General features: G+C 44.2%; 4 protein-coding genes across 4 annotated transcripts; all 4 read left to right on the forward strand.

The window, feature by feature from the left end:
• Positions 1-4,518: 4,518 nt before the first annotated feature.
• PHALS_06334 (Pleckstrin homology-like domain) lies at positions 4,519-7,713 on the forward strand (the record flags this gene model as incomplete). Its single annotated transcript, XM_024719602.1, has 1 exon — positions 4,519-7,713. The coding sequence occupies one exon, from the start codon at positions 4,519-4,521 to the stop codon at positions 7,711-7,713; it is 3,195 nt and encodes a 1,064-aa protein (XP_024584884.1).
• A 149-nt stretch (positions 7,714-7,862) lies between these two features.
• On the forward strand, positions 7,863-8,441 carry PHALS_06335 (dynein light chain; the record flags this gene model as incomplete). The annotated part of the gene is made up of 1 exon (XM_024719603.1): positions 7,863-8,441. The coding sequence occupies one exon, from the start codon at positions 7,863-7,865 to the stop codon at positions 8,439-8,441; it is 579 nt and encodes a 192-aa protein (XP_024584885.1).
• A 194-nt stretch (positions 8,442-8,635) lies between these two features.
• On the forward strand, positions 8,636-10,413 carry PHALS_06336 (dynein light chain-like protein; the record flags this gene model as incomplete). The annotated part of the gene is made up of 5 exons (XM_024719604.1): positions 8,636-8,831; positions 8,890-8,967; positions 9,023-9,093; positions 9,152-9,177; positions 9,249-10,413. The coding sequence occupies 5 exons, from the start codon at positions 8,636-8,638 to the stop codon at positions 10,411-10,413; spliced, it is 1,536 nt and encodes a 511-aa protein (XP_024584886.1).
• A 1,545-nt stretch (positions 10,414-11,958) lies between these two features.
• PHALS_06337 (uncharacterized protein) lies at positions 11,959-12,699 on the forward strand (the record flags this gene model as incomplete). Its single annotated transcript, XM_024719605.1, has 1 exon — positions 11,959-12,699. One exon carries the CDS (start codon positions 11,959-11,961, stop codon positions 12,697-12,699), a length of 741 nt encoding a protein of 246 aa, XP_024584887.1.
• Positions 12,700-12,711: the final 12 nt, after the last annotated feature.

The raw sequence follows: 12,711 nt of genomic DNA on the forward strand, positions 1-12,711 counted from the left end.
ACTCCCAAAGCACGCTACTACGCAAAGCATCGGAAATTCCCTGAGCGGAAGATAAACCGTAACATTTTCATGTGTGTTATTTTCCACAAAGACGAAAATTGTTGCGCTTAATGCAGTAGAAATTGCGACAGCAGAGCAAGCCACAACTAATACTGTCTGTTCATATTCTGCTGTTCCCGTCAGCGAACAAGGTATATTGCTGGATCGTTTGATATAAGTGGAAACTCCATTACACTCTGTGGCATGAGTCATTAATTGGATGGCCGAGTCTGACGAAATCAGTTTTTCTGCAAGAATAGAATTCGAAGTGCTCGCATTTGTGCCCTTCGGTCGGCAGCACTCAAAATTATTCATGATCTGTAGTTGGTTCCGATAAGACAGTGCAATTGGTGATTTAAGGCGCGAAAGGAGTCTTCGCTCACTTCCGCGCGACGAGAGTTTGCTGGTGAAACATCGACTGAAACATTAAAGCTAGAAAAATGTGGAAGCAACACCAACCCCAAAAAAACTTATAGACTTCAAGTGCTCATATTGAAGGTCAGCACCCTAACGGGCAAAGTTTGATACGATATCTACCACGGTATAGGAGTGATCGATGGATATGAACCCTGCTCCACAAAGAGATAACGTTTTTCGCGCTAGCGATCTCCAGGCTTGTACGTTGTGCATAGGATTTGGCACTTCCTCCTTAACCATCCACTTAAAGCTTGAATATTCATGGGAAGTCTTCGTACCGTACAGCTTGTAAGGATGACCCCTGGTCCACCCAGCCTATTTTGACGAAGTAGTACGCGTTGCTTTAAACATTTCCTGCATCTTTTTATCATTAAAATCGTAGGATATAGCTCAATGTGAGCGCTAAAGCTGATGGTACTATGCTAAGCCAAGAATGAAGGAGAAGATTGCTGAGCCTCGGACAGCAGACGTGGTACCCACAGGCGATAAAATTTGGAGTTGTCAGTCTGTCAGTGCCCTGCGCGGCCTTCTCTGCGATAAAAATATTGAGATTTTTAAAAGATTCGACCGATAACAAGCTCAAGGTGTAGTACCAGGGTTTGAATGACCTCGTGCTTTTTGAGGGGTGTCGTACCACGTAATAGCTGGTGAGATGGAGCCCAGCCTTAGAATAGCGGTTTTAGAGAGCTAACAGTGCAGGTAAGTTGGTTCATAACATCAACACTCCAGATTTTGAAGCAGTAAATATCCCTTATATATCTAAAGGCATTGTCAGGACTATTAAAGAGCACTAAAGATACTGTGAGCGGTTGTCATTTGCGGCCAAGACACGTCATAGATTCATTTGTACCCTATTCACGAGTGTGAAAACTTCAACAATGTATATAACTGATTATGTTACGGGGTCAGTTCCATTACGCAGGATGTTTAAGTCACATACTTCTATGGTGCGGTCGGCATTCACTATATATCATGCATATTAAATATGCATAATTATTTAATATGCATGATATATAGTGAGATACAGAGAGACAAATTTTGTCTCTCTGTCAATTCTGTTTTACATATCTGGAGGCACTTATCCGTTTGGAGAGGGTTCATGGAGTATTTATGCATGTAATAAGATTTTACTATATATATTTAGTATATCTAGGAAAATCTAAACTTTTATAATTAGGATAAAATATAGATAAAAATCATTTTGGAATTAAAACCGAAGAGTCGATTAGCCTTAGGAAGGCAATAATTACTTTTGGAGTAAGCGGATCGCGATCCACTAACCCATGCTTGGTTCTTGTAAAGAACAAAAGGTCGGTGACCTGAAGCACGCTTCCTCAAGCGTTTTGCTACGGCAGTCCCGCTGCAGAAGGCCTCTTGACTGCGGTCATCATAAAGTCGAGCTATCGTGATAGCAATGTCCATTTCTCGCCACCAAAACGCAAGATTTTTAATTTCATCCCCATGAAAGCTTCTATCTTGAATTTCATGGGAACTTCCGTGTGTATTATCGGTGCTACAGCCACTTGTAGTGGATGTGTCGTAGCTGGCGTCGGTATATTCTGCGATTAAAATCCCAATTGTGTTTCTCATGTTGACTTATTGTTTCGTGATCCAATCGGAGCATGTCGAAGACCGCGCAATCTCCAATTTCAGTTCGCCGCTACGCCACACACCCATTGCGAGTGTGTGAGGACCGCATATTCATCCCTATTGATCTAAAAACGACCACCGATCACGAAATGACCGAGCTTCAGAGTCGAAAAGATTTGTAGAATTTATAAAAAACACAATCTTGAGCGGGAGGTGGTGAAAGGGGCCCAGTCCTATGTTGTTTGAATCACATACCTCTGTCTGTGGTTGATATTTACTACATATTCTGCATAGTTGTGTTTATATCCCTCAATACTTTTATATCAGAATTGGAGGCACCTATCAGTTTAAGGAAGGGTTAAGGCCTATTAACCGCATGAAACCTCTTATTTTCGTTCACGTAAACCAAGGACTCGCTCAACAATTGGCAGATAGCAGAAACGCTTTGGCTGAAGTCACGAAGGTACAAAAGATTTGGTACGCGGCATAGATTGTCCATAGTATTAGGCTACGTTTTTTCTGGTAACCTTGAGCTAAGCCTATAAAATAAGAAATGACTGTGAGTCGCGGACAATGAGCGTATCGCTGTGGTGACAGGGTCTGAAGACCGTAAATCTCACTTTTTCAGGATAAATTCCGCCAAAACGAATATAGCGACGCTATGCCTTAGTATCGTGATTTTCTTGTTGAATTAATAACTGATTACCGAGTCCGCAGGCAAGCTACTGCGGAGACAAGCAGCTGTCAAGAGTAGACGGGTCAAGATCTGATGTTTATAAGGACGATTTGTCCTTGCCACGCTGCGACTATACAGCTGGGTCAGCAAGTCCGAGTGATTTGCATACCAAGCTGAACATTTAATACAGAGTCTGTGGTAATGGACTCATTAACTGGTGCGCAACTTTTGTTAGTTATGAACCAACGTTTTTTTAAGCTAATCGACACAGTCCGATTCTGGTTTCCTTGTGGAATTACTTGTAGCGCCTGAAAAATTTCCAAGAAGATTCTCTCGTCAACCCTAAGGTGACATTTCTAGAGGGTGTATGCGAGAGAGCGCATTGTGGTGAGATCACTATGTTTTTCAGCTTATCATTCGCCATCGATATGTTAGGCATTCAGAGGACATATATAGAGAAAGGCGGTGCTATCCTCAGCGGTCTAACAAATTATTCTTTGTTAGAGGAAAATTACGGTGTGGCGGGATTGAGACCCGCAAGAATTTACATGACCTTTCCCTGCTTCCGTGATCTAGTTCTTGCGTGACATGAGACAAAGAAACAGTTTGGGGACGTCAAAGTTGGAGCGAAGCACGAGGCAAAGTTTGTAATGGGGATACAATACAGGGATGAGTCACACAAGATGGTGTGACCGAAGAAAGGTGTGAACTACACAGCTTGGAGTAATCACACCATAATGTGACTTCTTGTTAGGTTCCGCCACGAAGTGGTGGAACTGGCAGTAGTTATGCACATTAATTAGATTTTACTGTATTAACTGGGAAAACCAATTGTTTTAAATATAGCGGCTCTGCCGCAAATTAAATACAGTTTCGATTTTGAGCGAAAGATTGTATTTTCTTTAAGGTCTTGGAAATTTTTGGAGGTAGCGAATTGCGATCAACTGGTTCCGATATAGAAGGAAGGTCGGTGATCTTATGTAAGCTTCCTCAAAGCAAAAAGCTACGACTGCCCCGCTGCAAAGTTGGCGAGATAAAGTGAATCCTACCACTCGACGTTGAGGTTAGTTGTAAGTGGCAAGTTGTGCATGTTTTTGACAAGCCAAATTGACCCTCTATTTCAACGTAAACGTCGATACCTCCACAGGACATGCCGCCGAACAGCATAATCATTTTATTCTGTATTGCACTTGGCTTCATGTATATCGATGGAATCAACGACTCATGAGAGTCAGTAGTATTAACATCTCTGTCGTAGAAAAGTAGCCGAAATGCTATGGGAGTGGCGGGAAATATATCTAAGAGCATTTTTTGGCTAGCTGATACTTTGAATATATCACAGTTTAAATTGAACAAGTGTACGCACTATGTACTTGAGATGCTACTCAGCTTGGCACTCCAGGTTTACATAATGAGTCTATTCTCTGTACGTTTATTGGCGCGGACTCATAGAAACAAAGATTTTTCTGTACAACTTATACGGCAGCCCGTTGCAGTTCTCCGGGAACCCTTTTAGCTAGCGTTTCATGTCACATGCGTTGTACGCTTCACGCTAAACGACGACTGTGGTCTACTGGCTCACTTTCACTTGTGTAAGCAGACTAGTGAACAACATTATTACTGATAAATATTTAGATTTCTGAAAAGTAAATGTATCTACGTAAATTACCGTTTCAATGTGAATAAGTTCGGTCTAACACCGAAAATCACTTTGTAAAAGATAGAAGCCTTACCTAAACATAAAGCGAGATTGCATAATATTGGTACGTGTAACGGTGCTTCTGGAAACAATTAGAATGCATGACAGTGTTCCAGACTACTGCGGATGGGGTGCGAAGCAGGGCAGTAAAGTGCGCACGTGGAAAAATCGCTACTTTGTTCTACGTGGGTGCGAATTGATTTACTACTCTGGAGCAAAGAGCGATGGAAGTGGTGCCGGGTTGGGTGAAAAAGGGCGCCTCAAAGTGGTCAATGTCGACTATACACCGGATCGAAAAAATGGTTTGCTGATTCATGGTGAAGGTAGAACGCTTAAAATGACAACAGCTAGTACACAAGAGAGTCGTGTACTGTTTCGGAAGATCAAGGAAGCGATTGGAGAGCGAAAGACAAGTTTTGAAATTTCTACATTGCAGACTAATCTGAATCCGATGAAATCTACTGTGGACAAAGAAGGTTGGTTGCTTCGAAAGGATTATAGCTCTGGCAAATGGGAAAATTGTTACGTCTCACTTTCTGGCAAACAAATTCAGTTTGAAAGCGATCAAAACGCAGCGTTGAATGATTCACTGACGTTACAGCAAGTCGAATTAGATGATTCAAATCCGTTGTCATTGCGACTTATTGCGGATAATAATTTTGCGGTCTGTGTGGCAGCTAGGACAAAAGAGGAGATTGAGCGCTGGGATCGCCTTTTTGCGGCTGCTATCAGACAGCCTGTGCCATTGCGTCATGTAAAACTGGATGAATCAGTAAAACAAGATACCGTAGTAGATACGGACGTAATCGATCAAAAGCACTCACCACTACAGTGGGAAGGCTGGTTAGAAACACTCACAGAAGGTGACAGAATATGGCAAAAGCGGTATATGTCGCTTGTAAATGGAATATTGGAGACTCGCGAGGGGCCAATACAGCAGCATTTGGCGAGACTGATCGTGACCGATGTACGATACAGCAGTGTTCACTCGAATACTTTGGAAATTGAGTTTACCACGGACGATGCACTCAATGATGGAAAAACCATGTGCGCAAGAACCGACACAATTCAAGATTTAGACATTTGGATGGGTGCACTTTGCGATGCAGTTGGGAAACCAAGACTGCGACCAACTGGTGCAGTCTCTGAGCCGTTTTCTTCACCGAATAAATTACCAAGTCAGGATCATCAAAACATGTCTCTGCTACCTCCATTTCCAGAAAACATTCTAGTGGGACGAGACAGTGGTGAACCTTTTGATTACAACCAACAACCAAAACTTGTGGCCACATATTGCTCTTCTGACAAACAAGATTTAGCTTTTGCATCGTCAAACTGCACCAAGCGAGGCTGGTTATACGAACGAGACGATAGCTTATCGTCTTGGAAGCAACGGTATTTTCTTTTGAACGGTAGTACACTTTATCACAACAAAAATGTTGGTAATGTCGCTGAAAAGCTTGGAACTGTACTGGATGTCAGCCGTAGCGAGGATTTGATTGGGTGTCTGTGTGTCAAGTTTAACGATGGTGGTAGTGTAACTGTTAACGGTGAAACAAAGGCTGACACTGATGCATGGTATACTGCCTTATATAAGGCATCTTTAAGTTGTGCGCCAAGTCCGTCGGGTAGAGCGTCAAAATCTTGCCGGGATGACCAAGAGTCTGCGCATCACAGCGATCATGTTTTTCGGGGATGGTTACTCAAGAGGGGGCAACATTTTAAGACTTGGAAACGTCGCTATTTTGTTCTTGAAAGCAGCCGACTTGCCTACAGTGCAAGTGCTGGAAGTGAAATCTTGGGTTCTGGTGTGGTGTTTGATGTCGACATGGGAGACTCTCGCCCGTTTTGCCTCAACATTCGGTTCCAAAATGGACGTCTTCTTCATGTCGTGGCTCCAACTGAAGAAGCTTTTTCGAGGTGGTTTTTTGAGTTGCGAAAAGCGTCAAATGTAGCTCTGGCTGTATCGTTTCTGTCTCGAAGTAACGGGAGAATTTTATTCGACGAAGAATTTGACAACGACGTTACAGAGGATTCAAATGACGTGGTAGAGGACTTCACCGAGGAAGACCTTGCTGAGTATGACATGAACACTACACGGGGTGGTGAAGGGGCTTCACTGTGGATTGCAGCCATGCAGAATAAGCCTGAGTACGATAAGCAAAGCTCATCATTTTCTGATCAAAGCGATCGGGACAGGGATCCGACAGACCAAGAATCCGCTGAAGTTGTTTCTTGTGTCGATGAAAACCCCGCAGATACGACCCAGGGATGTGTTGGGTGGCTGAAGAAAGAAGGCAAAAATGTCAAAAGCTGGAAGTGGCGGTACTTCACGCTGTACGGCTCCAAGTTGAGTTACTACAAGAGCAAAACGAAAACCTTATTGAGGTCTGTTATTGTCGAGAATGTTGTGGCACATCCGTCAATTTCCCTAGGTTTGATCGTCTCTACAGTTGGTGGCCGAAAATTGTTAATTCGAGGTGAGTCAAAAGATGAGTTTAACAAATGGCTCGATGCGATACAGGCAGCTGTGACTGTAGAAAGAAGAAGAAAATCGACAGTGGTGGAGACACCAATGACGAATATGGTTCTAGATTGTCGATCAAGTCTGGATTTGAAATCCTCAACTAGCTTTAATGGTTGGCTCGAGAAAGAAGGTCAGCGATTTAAGACCTGGAAAAAGCGTTTCTTTACCGTCAAAAATAATGCCTTGATTTATTACAGTGGAAGTGGGAAAGTGGCTCGCGGTCATGGCATAGTTCGAGGTGTATACGAAGATGAGACAAAGCGACATACGCTCGTGATTGAGTTTTGTTGTGGTAAGACCATGCGTGTGACAGCTCCAAATGAAGCAGAGATGAATGCATGGTATCAAGCTTTATCACGCGGTCGGGCGTCCAGTAGTGCACGGACTGCTGTTTCGGATGTTAGCGATGATGTCATTGACTCGGATTTTGAAGGTAAAAAGCCTCAGCGCGCTAATCGCTTAAGTCGGTTTGATTCTCAAGACTATATTAATGATAGCATTACGAACGACACGATCATGCGACTTCGCGACGAGGAAGGAAAGGGAACTATGCTAAATAGTGTATTTAATACTTCTCGCTCGTTCAAAGGCGAACTTGCATTTGATGAAGAGGAAGAAGACTTTGGACTTAGCACGTCTGGTGCCGATTATTACCGCAAGCTACAGGTTGAAGAAGCCCGAATTCAGAAGCAACGCAGTGAAGAAAAAGTAGCGAAAACAGAGTCGCCTATTACAGGATGTGCTCCTTGCTGTAATGTAATGTGATGTAATCATCAGTTGCGTCATGGATACCATTTTTCAAATCAGCTTAATTTTTTTCATACATAAACGTTATGCTGTAAATTGTCTACAGCATCTGTAACGGTCTCTAGGAAAAGTCTCTCGTCACGGATTATTCAGCTTTACGCTATATAATGAGCAAAGAACACGATATCTGTAGCTACAAAGCGCGCCGCACGTTTCTTGGTAAAGAGTTTGAGATTCAATTGTTTGAAGTGGATGGCGCTGGCATCACCGCCGTGGCCATTCAGATCTCACAAGAACAGGATTCACCACAAAACTTCTCGCGAGCATTTTCACGTGCTGAGTTGGAAAAAGCTGGCATTAATCGAACTTCAAAGGCTTATGTTGCTCTCGTTGATTCCCTTGAGCTGGTTGAAGATGTATACTTTACAGGCAATGACGCAATAAGCTCGGGACAGAACATGCTCACTGCGTACCGGTTATCATCTAAGCTCCCTGGTATCAGTTCTCCTCTACCCATTGTATCCCACCATGCAGCTTTATCGTACTTTGCACGAGCCCCTGTGGGGTTCAGTGCGCGGAATACCAGCCAAGAAGTGGAAGAGGACAACCTGTTAGTAAACGTGATAGTGAAAGGATTGACTGAGTTGTGTCGTGAGAAACCATCCGGACTAAATGCTCTTAGATGGCTCGGAAATTGGTTTCTCGAACACAATCCAGCGCAACCACTGGTAAACGCGGACGATTGAGTAGTTAAATTTTGAGGATACTTCGAATAGGAAGATTCTACACACAATGTTTGATGCTTTCGTTTGGCATTAGTTCGTCACGGATGTTTTTTGAGTTTAGAACTGTAACGAGCGCGATTAAATGTTCAATAGATAGACGCGCCTATTCACCCTATAGGATCGTTTAACGAAGTAGCTAGTCGTAAATGATTTCCATGACGGACGAATTGCAGTCGTCTGAAGAGCTAGCGTTTGTTGCCGAGGAGGTGAATCGGATCATCCTTGCATCGATTGAAAGCTTTTTGAAGGACGAAGCGTACGATGAGTCAAAGGTGTCACAATGGGTTGACAACATTTGCGAATCCATAATGAAAGGGCTAAGTGAGCTGCGTAAGCCGCTTAAGTATATTGGTATGCTTTCGCGTGAATGTAAATTACATCGCCTATGATTAACAGCAATCATGTTTAGTGAGCTGCCTAATTATGCAGAGGAACGGCGCTGGTGTGCATGCCTCCGTTTCCTGTCATTGGGACACTGTTAGTGACGGTAAGAACTTTTGTAATTAATAGTCACTATATCTGCTTATTATTAAGGACATCAGGTGCGCTAGTGGTGAAGTGGCCAGGGGACAAGCACAAAGACCACAATCGAAGTATGTACTGCATCATCACTGTAAGCGGCCTGAGCTTTTAAATTGAGTTGTAGATAAAGGTTTTCCTAGCATACATAGACTATGCTTAGTATTATTCAAATTAGGTACGACCTGATTTTCCAGACAAGACATCCTTTTAAGCAGCTCCATATAGAAGTATCTTAATATTAGTCAGAGAAATGGGGCGCGAAGACCCAGCGACATACGCTGGCTGGGTGTTCAAAGAAGGAAGTCTTGTGCGATCATGGAAGAAAAGATTTCTTGTATGCAAGGGTGCAGAGCTAGCTTACTACAAGAACACGGACGAGGAAAATCATGCGCAACTGTTAGGCGCGCTAACCGCTGCACACATCGAGCGTCTGCCCGACATCACGAATGGGCTGCTCATTCATGGTACTGAAGGCCGGCAGCTCAAGATCTTTACGGATACAAAACAGGAGTGCAATCGCTGCTTCGAGGCCATTAGTAAGTATTGCAAGATGCAGAACACAGGAGACGGAGCATTGCAACGCGTGGGCTGGCTCGAGAAAGAAGGACAGCACTTTCGCACATGGAAAAGGCGTTATTTTGTATTGAGTGGTACCCAATTGACATACTCAGCTGCGATGGGAGCAGAGAAATTGGGCGGTGGTCGAGTCATTGGTGCTAAAAGGGATGCTAGTCGACCATTTACTTTGGCTGTGACGTTTGAAGGAGGAAGAAACATGAGGGTTGGAGGCAAATCTGAAGGAGATATTGACGACTGGCACAAGGCACTGCGACATGGGCTGCTGTACGCACAAAAACAGCGAGAGAGTGAGCAGGGAAGTCCTTCAATAGATGACGATCCTAGAAATGCAAGAGACAAGGAATTGGCCAGACGACAGGCGAGTGCAAGTGTCGCCAGTAACGACCTGACTGATGATGAGGCAAGCTCGTTGTTTGGTGCACCCCCACTCGATGTGATTGATACTGCTAAAGGGGTGCAAAATGATCAACGTAAAGTCGAAAAAGAGACTTCTGAGGAGGGCGAGTCAAAGGAAAACTACAACTCACCTCTATTGTACTCAGCCAGCTCATTTCGACGCCATATTGTGGTGGAAACAATGCCTGACAACACAGCCAGCTTTATTGAAGTTGCAGAACGCGAGAGTGAAAGCAGCAATGAAAAACCGTTCTCGCCTACAGCACCAGGCACTAGCACAATTCGTCGGATGCGGTTGGCAGAAAAGCTTTTGCAGGAAGAGCTGGAAGAAGAGCGTCGTGAGGCAATGTTGAAAGAAAACACGGTGCTTATGCGCACTGAAAGCAGATCAGATGGCCAAGACCCTAAAAGTGCCTGCTGTTGCATAGTCATGTAACGTTATGAGCTTGAGATCAACTTGTGTACATCTACACAAGTTGCTAAACTTATTATCACAGTTGTATACCACATTTGTTGAAGATGGCTTTCATTTCTTACACTTTCCGGAACTTAAGGTATGAACATAACAAATAAAGAGAATGTCATTGGTCAAGATTGTATCGCCTACAAAATTTCCACAAAATTGAGATCTCGTCTCTAACATACGCAGATGAAGCAGAGTCCGCGATCATCCCCGCACAAAGAATAGATTTATGGGCTGACTCATAGGTGCCGAAATTGGAGCCTTTAAAGTACCAACGCTCTTTTTTTTGAAGAGAATTTTTTCAATTAATAATAAAAGCTGGAAAACACAAAATACAACTCTTAGCCCAATATGAATGACACTAGTAGCTCAAAATTCCCACGAAAAAAACTATACTAAGCGCAACCACCGAATTCTAATCACGATACTTTGTCACGGTATCTCACAATGGTATTTAGGAGCTTCGCCCAATGACGGTGGACAGCAGTGTAATGAAGACATACCATAAGTCAGTGCGTACCCCGCCAATAAGACCCACCCAATCTTTCGCCTCCGCAACTTGACTTCTTTAGAAAGGTAAAACGCGGATATAAAGGCTTAGCCCGGCACTGATGCTGACGATTGAATGGGACGACTACTATTACAAACTTCAAAATGAATTTTATTTTCCTCTGCACGCATGGATGGTGGTATAAGAGCAGCAACACAGACAAGCGCAAGATATTTTAGCCAGCTTGAGTTGACATTCGAGAAGCTGCGACGTGAAACAGTGAAGGAAATTACTTCATAGCCCATATCATATGCTTAAATACAAACCACAATCATGACATCAGCCAAGCGCTCAACAAGCGCTACCGTCTGTGCGACATGTTGAATTCTCTGTTCTGGTAGTCGGCTGGATCAAAAGCGACATCTGCGGGATAAGATATTCACAATTGTACGTGTTATCATGTCTCATACTACTTTAATTCGTATCCCGTCACCTGGCGCGCACAAGATGATTGTGAGGATGTGAGAGGTGATGTAGAAGTTGCAGCGGGGCTGCCGCAGCTTTGCGCCTGAGGAAGCGTCTTTAGGTCACTAACCCTTCGTTCTTGACAAGAACCAAGTACTAGTGCAGCGGATAGCAATCCGCTGCCTTCAATGGTACTTAAAAGCCTTGACCAAGGCAAACGAACACTTCTGTTCAAAATCGAAACTGATTTTTATTTATTTTTATCCTAATTTTAAGGTTTAGATTTACTAAACAGACTAAATATATATAGTAGAATCCAAATACATGCATAAGTACTGGCTACCTAGCTTCGCACCGTATTCTTGTTTGGGTGTGTTGTCACATTATGCACATCTCGTGTGACACGCACACACCCCTGTTATTAGGGTTCTTAAACCCCGTTACATCCTCCCCCATTGAGATTGAGAACATCTACAGTTCCAATCAATTATTGCCACAACGAGGCTCGCGTGTCCGTCGGACACTGCAACTCCATTTGTTGGAACAAACAACTTCCTTGTTCAATGAGCCCTGTCTCAATGACACCAAAATCTCCTAGTCTCGCCGGTTCTGGCGGTGAGCATGGGCAGAGCCCAACTTCATCTCCCGCACTCGGTGCAACGTCGGACAATGCGTCCGCAGCACCGAGGGGTGTATATCATAGGCTCGATAAGCACAAACGTCGCGCTCCGCGCACGCCTTCAGCGCAAAGTGGCCTCGTTGAGGATGTGGTCGGCAATGAGTCTGACACTCCGTTTCCCGCATGGGATGACGAGGAAGGCGAGCTGCACCAGCGGCACGATATGAACCCTGCTCGTATCTTGCGGATTCCATGTCCGTTCCCTGACTTCTCGTCAACCGAGGCACATGGTGTGATCACGAATGACTGGGAACATGGGCGGCAGCTTGAAGCTGCCCATAAGGCGGCTCTAAACCGCGCCCATCCACGGTCGGTCATTGACCCACGTGTGGAATATGATTTCCACCCTGCGGATCCAGCTTTGGAAACGAAGGATGCGGTAACTCGATCATTACGCGTCCACATCAATGGGTCCCCGGCTAGAACGGACGATGAAGTTGCCACACGGAAAGCTCTTCGAGCTCGTTTCTTGGTCCCACAAGAAATTCCGTTAGACGTTTATCGCACTCGTCCAAGTGCTCAACGAGGTGGCTCTCGTGTACCCACAATGCGGACAATACCTGTAGTGCTCGCCCCTAACGAAAGCACTACAGATGACGAAGCGCTCTTTGAGCGATGGGTGTAACGCCACCGAAAA

The sequence above is a fragment of the Plasmopara halstedii genome (genome assembly GCF_900000015.1).
Source record: "Plasmopara halstedii genome assembly, contig: Scaffold_2956, whole genome shotgun sequence".
Classification (NCBI taxonomy): Eukaryota; Oomycota; class Peronosporomycetes; order Peronosporales; family Peronosporaceae; genus Plasmopara; species Plasmopara halstedii.